Raw genomic sequence first — 14,192 nt, forward strand, 5'->3', positions numbered from 1 at the left:
AGATGGACAGATAGATGGGTCGTTGAACTGCAGCTAAACTAAAAACCATCTAGACCAGCTCTACAACCCTTATCCTCAGCCAACTCTCAGAGTCCTGCTGGCGTTTGACGTAACCATTCAATCAGAAACTGTTTTACACCTGGAATGCGAAATAGATGCAATTACTCGACCCAACTGCCAGGTAAGATCTGCAGGCAACAGTAGGTGAAGGGCTGAAATGTATTTATAGAGTATGTTCCACATTCTGCACAGTCTTATCATTGTTCATTACTTACCACGGTATCCAGAATGGGATCTGGATTGAAGGAAATGGACACATCTTGCTCCTTTCAACCCTTGCACATCAACGACACGACGGAGATGGACATGCTGGCAAAAATCCCAGGAGGACATCCCCTTTGATGGTCGGCACCATGGTAACCTACAGCCACTTGTCTGTCACCGTGTCCCGGGTGGAAACCTCATAATTACAAGTGCCTCGTGATTAGACTGAAGTCTGGATTATAAGACAACAGGCCTTATACTCACTTCGCTCACAGCTAATGGAGTTGACTCATCTTCTGTAATGAGAATTCAATTGATTTCTTTCCCCCTTTTTTGTTGGGTTCTGAATTTGCTCTATATGTGAGGATAAGTGATCGAACGAGAGAAAAAAAGGGAAAAAAACAGTTGAGCTGAGCTTCCAGCTCACAGCTTACAACCTTGACAAACTGATTAGGTAGAAGAATACTTTCATGTGGTATGAAAGACGCCATCTGCTAGCACAAACACACACACACACACACACACACAGTGGTAAACAGCTCCTGAAGCACGGATAAAAGGCATATTAGAAAATAAAGCTTCATGTCACCATAATGAGGAACACTTAAGACCAAATGTGGCCACATTAAGTGAATCAATAAGGCAGCAGACTAAATTTTGTATTCCAACACTACATGGATAAACACATGTTGAAAAATGAGGGGGATTATGTAAACCCTTTGCACAGCTTAACGCCATCTGAAATATCTGCCTCAGCAAGCAAATCCTAAAACGTTGCTCTTATTTTACAGGGAAAAATGGCAAAGGGAATTTTTGTAAGCTCTAACAGTGTTTGTTTGCTTATTTCTACAACTCAATCCGTTTTCTCTGGCACATGATTCGGCTCGTGTAGACCTTTAACAGCACATTGCACAGCAGTGCTGAAGCTTGGTGAAAATGAAAAAGACATGCTAAGGTCACAGATGTTTAATTGCAATGATGTTATCTCTAATTAAACCAAATCGTCCTTGCTGAGGCACCATTAACTGCATAATGCTGCAGTGAGGGTGGCTTGGTAATCTCTCCAGGGGTTATGAGCCATCAGCTTGCAAGAATTATATCTAAACCTTTTGAAGTGACAATATACATATACATACAGTAAATAGCAAGTTATATGATTACGTTATATAAATCAATTTGGTCAAAAAATGTTTATGAAGATGGCTGATATAAAGGGTAAACTGCAGAAGAAGGCAGATTCATCACTACATACAACTCCTATCACGTTAAGAGATTACTCCTGATAGACTTTGTTTTTTTGCAGAACAGATGAGAGGAGAGTAAAATCCTTTTTATAAATGTTATAAATCCTATTTATTTAAGACAATAATGAAAGAGTGAGCATGTACATTGACCTTCTCTGTTCAGAAATCACAAGCTGCTAGGTATGGGCTTAAATTTGTCTCATTAATACCTGTAAACGCACAGAGGGTGATCTACAAATAGTCCTTGATTTGCACACGTGTTTTGCTATCCACAAATACAAATTTCTAATTAGGGCTACGGGGCAATCGCACCGAGCACTACTGTTATACTGTGGATTTTTTCTTCTTCCTCTTCCGGACGCAATTTTGTCCCGCTACTAGTCCTACAACTTGAAGAGTTGCAGGACAAATTATGTATCAAAACGTGCGGTTTGATCGGGATCGGTGTGCTATTACTTTTCTCTACAGAATATGTTTTTCGCGACTAAAACTGAAAAAAATGAGCGAAAAAGAACAATATTTGGATATTTTTAAACGTCTACTTCTACGGCATAATTTCACCTAGAGACTCTATTTAAACTTTAAACAGTAGACACAAGTCTTGTGTATCGGTGTATTAATCCACGTTTCGATAGGTCATACAGTTTTTTATCAATCCCCTTGCTCCCTGTTCAATGACCATAATCATTTTGGAGAAACATAGAAACATAGTACATAATTTGTCTTCTCCCTCACAATCCTCTGGTAAAGCTATCAGAGTTATAGTTTGGGCGTAGCATGCACAGATGCGCCACCAACATGCACCAACAGCCTCATTGGCTCCCATATTAAATACGCAGGAAGATTTCTGAAAAAGGGATATGTAACAGTTTTTTTAGATCGCTCTAACAAAGCTATTTTTCATTTTTCTTTGAAAAAAAAAAAACAACATATGTAGACGTTCAGGAAGAACTCAGGACACTCAAAGTGAAGTCAGATCAATGATAGGTATTATGGTTTTGCCAAAAATGCTTTCTGTTCAAGGCCAGAAATTCCAGTCTGTCCACCTCTGGCTGCTGTCACTCTTCCGGAACATTCGACAGGTGGCAGTTATTTCTGTTGATTGCTCTGCTTTGATCTTACTCTGATTGCCTTTGATCTTTGATATGATTACAGTTACAGATACACACACACACACACACACACACATACGCGTAACCGTGCACACTCCTCACACATGCATACACATGCTTCAATAACATGCGCGCATACACACACACACGCACACACACACATGCACACACACACAAACACACACACACAGAAGAATCTCATCATAGTGTAACCACACCGGCAGTAGCCCCCGTGGCCCTTTCAGAATTTCCCCAGAGGAAATTTTCTAGTTTGTAACTTGTTTTTTTGTTTTTTACAAATAAGTGTGTATTTGTACATATATTGTGTATTTGTAAATACTCAATTTCCATTTGTAAAAACAAAAAAAGACATTTGTAAAACTGAAAAATCCGTTTGTGAAGTGTGACGCTGCATTAGTGAATCATCAATCACACACACGCACGTCTTTCCTCAAAGACGCATTTTTGAGACGTTCTTGACAAGATCCACACACATCCACAAACATCCACAAACAAATAGCTTGTGATTCACAAATGGCCCGCCATAGGATTTGTAACGTGTGTTGGTTTTTACAAATAAATGTGTCTTTATTTAAAAAAAAAAGGCATTTGTAAAACTGAAAATTCTGCTTGTGAAGTGTGATTCAGCATTTGTGGATTGCCAATCACACAAACTCATCTCTTTCATCAGTGACGTATTTTTGAGACATTCTTGTAAGAGAATCCACAAACAGCTGGTGATTCTCAATGGCCCGCCCTCCTCAACAGAATGTCTCAAAAATGCGCCTTTGAGGAAAAAGATGCGTGTGTGTGATTGATGATTCACAAATGCAGAGTCACACTTCACAAACAGAATTTTCAGTTGTACAAGGGTCTTTTTTGTTTTTTTACAAATTGAAAATTGGGTATTTACAAATACACAAAATATTTACAAATACACACTTATTTGTAAAAAACTAAATACAAGTTACAAATTACAAATTTGTATTTGTGGATAGCAAAACGTGTGCAAATCAAGAACTATTTGTAGATCACCCTCTGTGCGTTTACAGGTATTAATGAGACAACTGAGACAGCTGTTTGTGAACCGTGTGAAACCAAAAGTTAATGTTGATATATTTTAACATGACACATTTAATGAGCTATCTTACAAGAACGGACTTAACTTACATCATGAACATAACATAGGCTAATATACGGAACTTAAATTAGATAACAAACATGCTTCTTTTAACCTAAACCATAATCCATAAACAAACACAGAACTTTGACCACAGAGACCATTTTCTGTGTCTTGTGTGAAATCAATACCAAGATATTTTAACTTATGTACGTAAGCCAACTTAACCAACTAATTGTAACTGATTCCAAACTCTTCAAACATTGCAGCACTTCGACTAAGACAGCTGTTAGTGTCCTGTATAAAACTGAAAGTATTAACTTATGTGATGTACGTAAGTTAGGTATTTAATAAATTACATCACGTCACTTACGTTACATAACAAACAAACATTTATTCTAATTTAATCCATGCATTTAAAAAAAAATCAACCAAAAAAACGTGACTATATGACCAATTACAATAGTCACATGTTTACAATTGCAACAGTTGCATTTAGATATATGGACTTGTTAATCTCCTTCCACCGACTTGAGGTTCCTTGGGTTGGAGGACTTGTTGCACATTACATGATGTCATTTGATCTGTTGTTGATAGAAACATATTAATTAGTGCAGCTTTATTTCACTATCTGGTTAACATTTCTTTTAGTTTATTTTAAGATGTTTCTATAGCATTTTAGTAAACATATTTTCAGGTTCCCAAGATACTTTTGAAGGAGCTGAGCAGAAAGGCAAAGCTCTTAATGTACCAGTCAACCCTCCAACCCTCACCTATAGTCATGAGCTTTGGGTATTGACTGAAAGAATCAGATTGCGGATACAAGCAGCTGAAATGAGTTTCCTCCCTGGGGTCGCTGGGCTCAGCCTTAGAGATAGGGTGAGGAGCTCGGAGTAGAGCCGCTGCTTCTTTGCATTGAAAGCAGGCGTCAACCTCCGGGTCTGAGAAGGGCGGCAAACCAGGAAGTGCCTTAAGCTGCATTCGACCGAAAATTCCAGCAGGGGGCGCTGAGTTTGGCTGCAAAAAAGATCTGTCCATTCATTTCAATGCAAAATGAGAAAACTTCTGACTTGATTTATTACCTCAAAATTTTTTTTAAAGACAACAATATAGTCTCAATTGCTAGTAAAAAATCTTCTTCAAGACAATTTGATGTTAATAGTTCAAATAATGGCCCCATTTAGAAGAAAATAGAAGGTAAAGAATCGTCTGATTTGGGGCGGGGCTACCTTTGATTGACAGGTCACTAACAAGGCGAGCTGTCATCAGGAGAGAAGCAGAACAATGCGTATCCACGGCAACGTGTCAATAAAGTTATATATAACGTTATATAGATATAAAAAAGGACGTTTACCGATTTGGTCTCTTAACTTTGACCCTTTCACTGTATTTTCACTTAATGACAGTTTATTTGAACGTTTTGCTCAGCAAAAATGTCTTGTTCAGCGTTTGGTTGCACGAACAGACACTCCCAAGGATTCGCTTTTCATTTTTCTTAGGTAAGTAACATAAATTTTGTGTTTGTTTTTGCTAGCCAAAATGAACATCCCAATTAATGTTAATGTCAATTAATGTCAGTGTCGTCGGTGAACTCGAGGCTTCCGACGGGCAGTCCACAAACCAATGGGTGACGTCACAGTGACCACGTCCATTATTAATATACACTCTATGGTAGGAAGGAGCCAGCTGAGGTGGGTTGGGCATCTGGGAAGGACGCCTCCTGAGCGCCTCCCGTTAGGGGTGTTCCAGGCACTGACTGGTACGAGGCCCTGGGGTCGACCCGGAATACACTGGAGGGATTATTTATCTCATCAGGCTTAGGAAAGCCTTTGGGTCCCCCAGGAGTAAATGGAAGTCATTGCTGGGGAGAGGAACGTTTGGAATACTTTGCTTAGCCTACTGCCCCCGCGACCCGGCCCCGGATAAGCGGATGAAAATGGATGGATGGATGGATTTTCAAGGGCGACAAACACCTTTATATGACTCTCTGCCACCTAGTTTCATGATCCAGCTTTTATACTGAAGCTATAGATGTTCACAGGAGACACTATGTTCCATAACTTCTCCTAACCAAAATGTACGAGAGGAAGAATAACTAAATAAACTCAGACATATTTGAGTTATTGGTGCTGATGCTGTACCCTCTCTTCCCGCACCTTCTCCCTCTCCTCCTCTTCTTCTCCTCACAACCCCCTCTCTCATATTATTGGTGTATTGCCTGGTGATGTGTTCCGTTTTTACTCCCAGGGCAACCCCTCCCACAGCAGCATGCAACCCGACCTGCAGGTGAACAGTTCAGCTGCAGTTTCCCTGCTTCCTCCTCACTCTGGCTGGATCATTTGCTGAGGGGCGAAGTTGCCGGTAGGATTCCTTTCTTTCTCCATTTATTTATTTATTGGTTGATTTTTTGGATTCACGTACGGGACGCGGTCCTGCATCGCGTCCGGAGAGCGCGTGTTGATATGAAGGCAGACGAGCTGCTGATGTGAATGGGCAGCAGTGTGGGCGGAAAGGTGAGCTGTCGGCTGGGGTGATGTTTATTTGTTTGTTTGTCTGTTTTTCAGAAGAATTACGGGAAAACTACTGGTCTGATTTTTGTGAAACTTGACGAACGGGTGTTACGAGCGCCAAGGAAGAAGCCAGATACATTTAGGAGCGGTTGCGAATCACCGGGCGTATATATTAATTATTTTTCACACGGTAGACATGACCTCTGTGCCCTGCTAGTTCTGTTTGTGTCTTTTAAAAAGTCGTAAAATCCGTTCTGAGGCACATTATATTGGAATAGACCCCAAAGGACAAACTGGGCTAATACAAATAATATGGAATATTTAATCTATCATCCACATCCATTTTCCTACATTTTTCATTCGTTCTATTACACAGTCTGTGACTTTTTGCTACTAACGGTGCTAATTTAAAAAAATATAAATATATTATTGCTTACAGTTATTTTCCTATAATTTGCTTATTATTTTCTTGATTAATTGACTCATTGTTTGTGTCAGAAAATAGTGGAAAATGTTTGAGGAAACAGTTTGAGGTAGATTTGAATAATTCATGCTGCAGTTTTCTTGTAGAATATTTGTAATTTAGGCTGATACTACATTAAATACCACAATAGGCTGTAATATAGAGCTGCAAGTAACAATTATTTTCATTGTCAATGTATCTGTCGATTATTTTGTCAATCCACTGATAGGAATTCGGTCTGTAAAATGTAAAAAAGGAAAGAAAAGAAAAGAAAAATAGACCGCAAAGGACAAACTGGGCTAATACTAATAATATGGAATATTTAATCTGTCATCCACATACATTTTCCTACATATTCCACTCATTCTATAACACAGTCTGTGACTTTTTGCTACTAATTGTGCTAATTTAAAAAGAATATAAATATTCTTACTTATACTTACACAAATACAGTTCTTTTCCTACAATTTGCCTATTATTTTCTTGATTAATCGACTACAGAGAGTCAGAAAATAGTGGAAAATGCCCAAAGCCTTCACATTAAAGATGAGCTGCAAAAGAAAATCATTGCAGCTCCAAACATATTATTATAAGAACAGTTTGAGGTAGATTTGAATAATTCATGCTGGAGTTTTCTTGTCGAATATTTGTAATGTAGGATACTACATTAAATACTGCAACAGGCTGTAATATAGAGCTGCAAGTAACAATTATTTTCATTGTCAATTTATCTGTCGATTATTTCCTCAATCCACTGATAGCTATTCGGTCTGTTAAATGTCAAAAAAAAAGAAAAATGTCTTTCCCAAAGCCAAAGATGAAGTCCTCAGACGTCTTGTTTTGTCAATAACTCAAAGATATTCATTTTATTATTATAGAGCAGTAAAGAAACCAGATAATATTCACATTGCAGAAATTGTGATTTTTGTTCTTAAAAATATACTCGAACCAATCAATTATCAGCATAGTCAGTGATTAATTTAATAGTTCACAACTAATTGATTTGCAGCTCTACTGTGATGCCATAATTTTAATGAGAGAGATAATTAAACAGGTGATTGATGGATAGATGTATGCCAGGTGTTAGAGGAACAAACATTCTGAGTAAACAGTCAAATATAAATAATTATTAAAAGATATGCATATTAAAAGGATAAAATGACATGAAAACATTTTATTGTTGTGAGCTTGGGCAAGTACTCAGCTTGCATTGTATTGGTAGGAAATATGGAGCAAGAGTGTGCATTACTAACATGTTTGGATTAAGTTACACTTGTTCCAGAAGCTACTAACAGTTATTCTGTGCAGATGATGCAAAAGACTGTATTTGATAAGGATATATATTTTTTTAGAATAACCAATCAAAAATGGATATAATACTGTTTTGTTAATTCTTATTTTCAGTTATGATGAAAAAAGGGAATGCACCTAATGTGGAAGAAAAATGTGTTTTACTTCATGACTGTTGAACTGATTTGTTCAGCATTCATTAAAAAAAAAAAAAACTAGTCTGGAAAATAAGGAGATTAATTTCAATTCTCCCTCTTCCTTGTTTCCTCTCTCTGTGTCTCTTCAGTTCACTATGAGAGGCTTGTAAACCTGACATGTGTACACCCAGTGAGACAGTAACCTGAGCAGCCATCCTGAGGGAACACCAGGATGCGTCCTATTGCCTCCCAGCTTTTAGGCAAGACCAAGAGTGTTGGAGGCAGCCGCTGGAGCCCTGCGGCTGCCGCCCTGCTGCTCTCCCTGTGTCATGGCTTCCCTCCCTCTGTGGCCATTTGCCCACCCTGCTGCCTTTGTGCCAGTGATATAATTTCCTGCAGCGGGCACAATCTGTCTGTGCTGCCCTCTGATCTCCCGAGCTATGCCACGAGGTTGGACCTGAGCCACAATGCTCTCACTGCCCTTTCTCTGGACTGGATTTCCAGTCCGTTTGACCGGCTTGCCACACTAGTTCTCAACCGAAACTCCATTAGCCGAATTGAGGTGAATTCTTTCACTGTGGTGCCGCGTCTCCTCCACCTGGACCTCTCTTCCAACCGCCTAACAGTGCTGAACTCATCCGTCTTCACTGGGTTGAAGGAACTGAAAGAGTTGCTGCTGTTTGGCAACCAGATCGTCCAAATTAACCCAGGGGCCTTCAGCGAACTCTACAACCTGCAGAGGCTCTACCTTTCTGGGAACAGACTTACAGCTTTCCCCCTGGAGATTTATTGGGAACCTGGGGGGCCTCGTAATCTGACCTTTCTCGATCTGTCTTACAACAGGCTCTCCAAGGTGCCTGTCCAGAGCCTGCTGTCTCTCACCCGGCAAGGTGGAATTTATTTGCAGGAGAACCCTCTGGTCTGTGACTGTGCTTTACTGGCCTTGCTGGAGTACTGGATGTGGAAACAGTATCGCCCCCTGGTGGACTTCAAAGGTGAATACCCATGTCTAGACGGTTCAGGACCGGGATCTGAATGTAGCCAGCAGGTAGTTTCAGATATGCCCCTTGAGGCACAAACTTACCAAGTAGAGCCTGGTAAATGGCTCAGAGTGCCATGTCCAGGGTTGGCTTCTCCAGCCCAGGAGGGGCTGGGGGTATTCTGGGTTACCCCCAGGACTGTGGTGAATTCATCAACCGATGAGCCGAGTGCCCACCTAATGGTTTTCCCCAATGGCACCCTTGAAATTCGAGCAGCCCTGATGGAGGATTCGGGCATGTATAGGTGCGTGGCAGCCCGTGGGCGCCACTACGACCCCAACGAGTCTCTGGATGTCACTGTGATGGTCGGAAATGTAAGCACCGCCTCCGCCAGCGGCTTAGCACACGGCAGCGGTGCCGAACATTTCAACACAGCGTTCACCACCCTGGCTTCCTGCGTGATCAGCATCATACTCGTACTGCTCTACCTCTACCTCACTCCCTGTCGATGCCGGGACAACCGGGGGTCGAGAGGGTGCGGCGGACGGGCCATCATCCTCTGTTCAGACCCCAGAGAGGTAGAGTCAGGACAGCGGAGGTCAAATGGAAAGAGGGTGGCTTTCTTAGAGCCTCAGGCAGAGGACTCTGATATCAGTGGTCCGAAAACACCAGCAATGAATTTGGGTCATGTTACCACTGAGGGAATTCTCAAGAATGGAAGTAGGACATTAGGACAGACCCTCACAGACCCTGAGCATGTGGTATAACAAGACGCACATTCCTGTATTCAACCAGTCTGGACCCCTGCTTTACTCTCACTGTCTTGTTTCAGTACATAATGACAAAATCCATTTAATGTGAAAATGTACTGTGATTCTTGTGAAGTAGTTATGCACTGTAGGGTTTGTGTGTTTGGTCTGAAGCTGAAAATGCAGTCCTTTTGTAGGGAGTATTTCAATTATGTCTCGACTGTAAGTGGTGTCTGTTTTTTACATTAAAAGTTCATATGGAAATTCACTGCTAATGCGGGAAATTGTTATTGCAAAGATCACAAAGGTCGTATAGCCGTGGGTGGTGTTTTAAATTGAGCTGAGAGGAATAATCACACCTCATATGATGAGCTACTAGAGGCATTGATGGTCTTTATACAGTATGTACTTTGTGAATGACATCACAGTGACCCTTGTTATTTTTAACCACCTGTCATACTGTTGATTATTTTCAAAACATGTCTGTGATATGTGTGAAATTATCTGAACTTTGATGTTTTGCAGATCATGCAGTGTCTGCTACATGCCCTCTTCTCATAATGTAAATCAAATATGACCCTGTGAGAGTTCCTTTATTACATGCACACAAAAAAGCACTGCATGTGAGGCATACAGTAGTCAACTGTGTGACATTTAGATAGAAACCTACAAAATGTCTTTGCCATAAAGAATGCAGATTTGTGTTCACTCTGACAACAAATGCATTTGATAAACTCTAATGTTTGAGATACCAGTCTCTGAGATTTCTGTCTTCATCCCAATACAATGGAGGTAAAAGGAATTTTGTTTGTGTTGTTCCTACAGAAGCACTGAAAGTGACATTTAAAGCTGCATTAATTTTCTTCTTCTTTTTTTTTAACAAGAGCTGTGAAAGGGGTCACTCTAAGTGACAAAGAAACAAAAAAAATTATAACCCACCTCTACAGCTCCCCTCAACCCTCAAAGCATTTTAGCATACATCCCACAACTGTCAAGTTTTGGTTCAGTCCCACCACTCTTATCAGCTCGTTTCCAGCCACAGAAGGGAGCTATTTCAGTGTAACAAACCCACTGTAAAACACGGTTGCCCATTAAGTTGAAATCATTTTGTTTTCAGACACAATGCTCTGTTAATTGTGGTTTTTCATTGTGATATGTTTGGAAGAGATTGATTAATACAGTTTTGAGAAGATATACACTTTATGTGTCAAGAATAAATCTCATTGTCACAATCATTTCATGGACAGAGGTCAAAAACATTTTTATTTCAACTTTATGGTCGACCGTGTATATTTCTTTAATCAACTTAATTCAAATTTCAGTTTTTAGGTCAGTTTAATGATAATGTAAAAATGTGGAGAAACCGAAGCTGCTCTATGAATAATTTATACATTTTATCTATAATTTCATTTTGTTTAATATGTCAACTCTACTAGTCTTTTATCTTTTAGTTTTCAATTATCTTCATAACGTCTTATTAGCCACATTGCCACACCAAGTAGCTAACCATTTTCCATTACTTTTAGTTATCTGTTTTAACTACGTATCCTTTTTATTTATTCGCTAGCTATTTTAACTGTTTGTCCATTACTTTTAGCTAACTTTTTTAACTGTGTATTGGAGGAGCGTGTCTATGTTCCCCGGGTCCTATGTTCCCCTCTTTGTTTGAGACTGGGGAACATAGGACCCTTTTTCCCTGCTTTTCCCAAAAAGGGTCCTATGTTCCCCGGTCTGTTACTTTTTCAACCATTACTTACTTCAGCCTTTACTATAAGCTAACCATTTATCTTATAGTTTAAGCTAACAATTTATACTTTACTTTAAGTTAACCATTCATCCTTTAAGCAAACCATTTATCCTTTACTTTAAGCTAACCATTTACCCTTTAAGCTAACAATTTATCCTTTACTTTAAGCCAACCATTTATACTTTACTTTTAGCCATTGCTATTGTCCAGCACTTTTAGCTTATTGTTTCTCTTCACTTCTGTGCTCACTTGCTAGCACTCTTAGTTGCAACATAGTGTTCAGGTGTTATAATATATATATATATATATATATATATACACACACACACACCGTTATGTCTGTCAATTCGTGCATGGCACAAGACATTTATGGAGACAGGGATTGGATAAAGAGAGTAGTCATTTTTCATTTAATACTACCTATTTCATCAACAGGGTACCTGAAATACACAAATGCAATGTGATTGAAAACTTTGATAACTACTGAGTACATATAACATATCTGCTTTAAGATATCTCATCAGTTGTCTTTGTAATATTTTTTTTATTTGTAAAGAGCCTTTATGGACAACCTGTGGCTTAAAATAGCTATTAATAATCTTAATTAGTTTTCCTTGAAACTTTTTTCAACTGAAGTAAACAGTCCCTAAAGATACCGCGGACAGTACGTGTTGTGGATTATCTGGGGTAACATGGACACAAGTTGCTGTTGACTTTTAAAATTAATTTTTCAGTTCTGTGACTGCAAACAAAGTTCCATTTAGCATCATTGTGTTGGTGTGGAGGCAGATGAAAACTGTTTTCGGAGAGTTTTAGCCTCGACCAGCCAACCTGGGGCTGGTTTGGATTGACACTTAAGCAGGCTGGACACTTGTCAACCTGATTCTTGCTCATCCTGTCAGAAATGGACTTTTCTGCTCGCCCTCCACCTTGTTACAACAACCCACAGCTTTACAAACAGCAGATTCACTGGGGAATTGATTCTTATCGGTTCAGACAGTAGAGGAGTTTGGGCTTGGCGATGAGGCCCCTGTCAGACAGGATTAGTGTCACAGAAATCAGAAGGAGGTAGTTTGCCCCAAGCCCACCGTGACCCACATTCCTCTGTCCTCCCTTTGTTCGATTGTTTTTATAGGTGTGTGGAATAATGTCCAGGAGGCTTGTTCAGGTCTCCTTGGCCGCACATGTTCATGCTACCACTGTCTGACTTCCTGTATGTTTTCTGTCCTATTAAAAACAGAATGAATCTTATGTAGAGCAGTTAAAGCAGATAAAACTTTGTCATGACTATGACTGATATTTGCAGGTATGAAATAAAATGTTTCCATTTGATGGATGAGTGTGTTTTCTTATCCCTACAAGTGAATGTAGCAGAAATACAGATATGACTTGTGTAGTGTCTGTTTTCATCATGTTTGGCTCATCTCTGGGGGATCTGGTCAAATCTTTTTTGGTATTACTGAGCTAAAATGAAAAGAGTCAGTTTGGGTGAAAAATGAAAAGTAGTGTTGCATCAGAAGGATTTAAGGATGACAAATAACCTCTTAGTGAGTCAACAAATCGCATTTTCAAAAATCCTCTTACAAGCCTTTTCGATGGCGAGGGGGAAAAATGCAAACCACTTTTAAAGCCTTCTTTCACTTGCACTTGTTGGTCAGTACTTCCACAAGTGGGAAGACATTTGATATAAATGTACAGTAATTTAAAAGTGTGTTCATGGCTGTAAGGAGGAGCCTGTCACAACAGCGTCATGCTCTCAGACGCAACAGGCCAATGGCAGGTGTTGAAGTGTTGAATAGAGACTTCAGATAGTCATGGATCCCACCGGGACTAATTTCCTCTCAATGTGACAAGGTGCTTTCACAGGTCAAGACTGTGACATTTGGAGTGTTGCAGGTGTTTTCAGTCCAGGAGAGAAACTAGCTGTTTTTCCTCCTTTCCAGTTAGCAGCAACTTCAGTGAACAATATTGTACTGATGATGACTGCAAATCTTGCATTGATTTACCTGATGATGTCATGAAATTGGGTGAGCTTAAATGGAGAGTTCGGAATTTTGGACATTAATGCTTCCTAGACATTAGAAGACTTTGAAAATATTTGGAAAAGACTCCCGGAAAACTATCAGCTCACACCTGCTCACATTTAAAGACAAGTGTTTAGAGTTGTTAGTCCCAGCCTAGTCTCACACTGAGATTAGAACTAGATTCTTTTAGCATTTTTTTCCTATAAGGCAATTTTTTCCCCTTCATGCTCTTCATAAAAACTTGGAAAACAAAATGGAGGAAAAGCAGCTTTTGGCTCCAGCTGCTCTAGTGTGTGCAGTGGTTTGTGTTGGAAAAAAAAATAGAGGAGAAGACGCCACAAAATGCCCCCTCACAAAGCTGAAAAAGGGTTTCTGTTTTTCTGACATGAAAAGCTGACTATTTTACAGTAAAAATAGATATAAGGAAGAATAAAGGACAGGAACATTTAGAAATTAATTCATGATATACATTTATGTCCTATTTAATTATAATGTGTTTAATTGAATAATTATATGTATCAGCTCTATCAACTTTCATTTAGTTAATCATAC

The 14,192-nt window shown here is 39.4% G+C and overlaps 1 protein-coding gene across 2 annotated transcripts; it reads left to right on the forward strand.

Annotated features, from left to right (window-relative positions):
* The first annotated feature begins 6,031 nt into the window (after window positions 1–6,031).
* LOC131960657 (amphoterin-induced protein 2-like) lies at window positions 6,032–11,543 on the forward strand. 2 transcript variants are annotated; one of them, XM_059325919.1, is made up of 2 exons: window positions 6,032–6,101; window positions 8,290–11,543. In XM_059325919.1, exon 2 carries the CDS (start codon window positions 8,373–8,375, stop codon window positions 9,885–9,887), a length of 1,515 nt encoding a protein of 504 aa, XP_059181902.1. In that variant the 5' UTR covers window positions 6,032–6,101; window positions 8,290–8,372; the 3' UTR covers window positions 9,888–11,543. The 2 variants fall into 2 exon arrangements, with proteins under 2 accessions (XP_059181902.1, XP_059181901.1); XM_059325918.1 differs by lacking the exon at window positions 6,032–6,101 and adding an exon at window positions 6,241–6,253.
* Window positions 11,544–14,192: the final 2,649 nt, after the last annotated feature.

This window comes from Centropristis striata, chromosome 22 (genome assembly GCF_030273125.1).
Source record: "Centropristis striata isolate RG_2023a ecotype Rhode Island chromosome 22, C.striata_1.0, whole genome shotgun sequence".
Classification (NCBI taxonomy): Eukaryota; Metazoa; Chordata; class Actinopteri; order Perciformes; family Serranidae; genus Centropristis; species Centropristis striata.

Bases quoted from the DNA above. Each gene is read 5' to 3' on its own strand.
- LOC131960657 (XM_059325919.1), top strand. From the start codon at position 8,373: ATGCGTCCTATTGCCTCCCAGCTTTTAGGCAAGACCAAGAGTGTTGGA.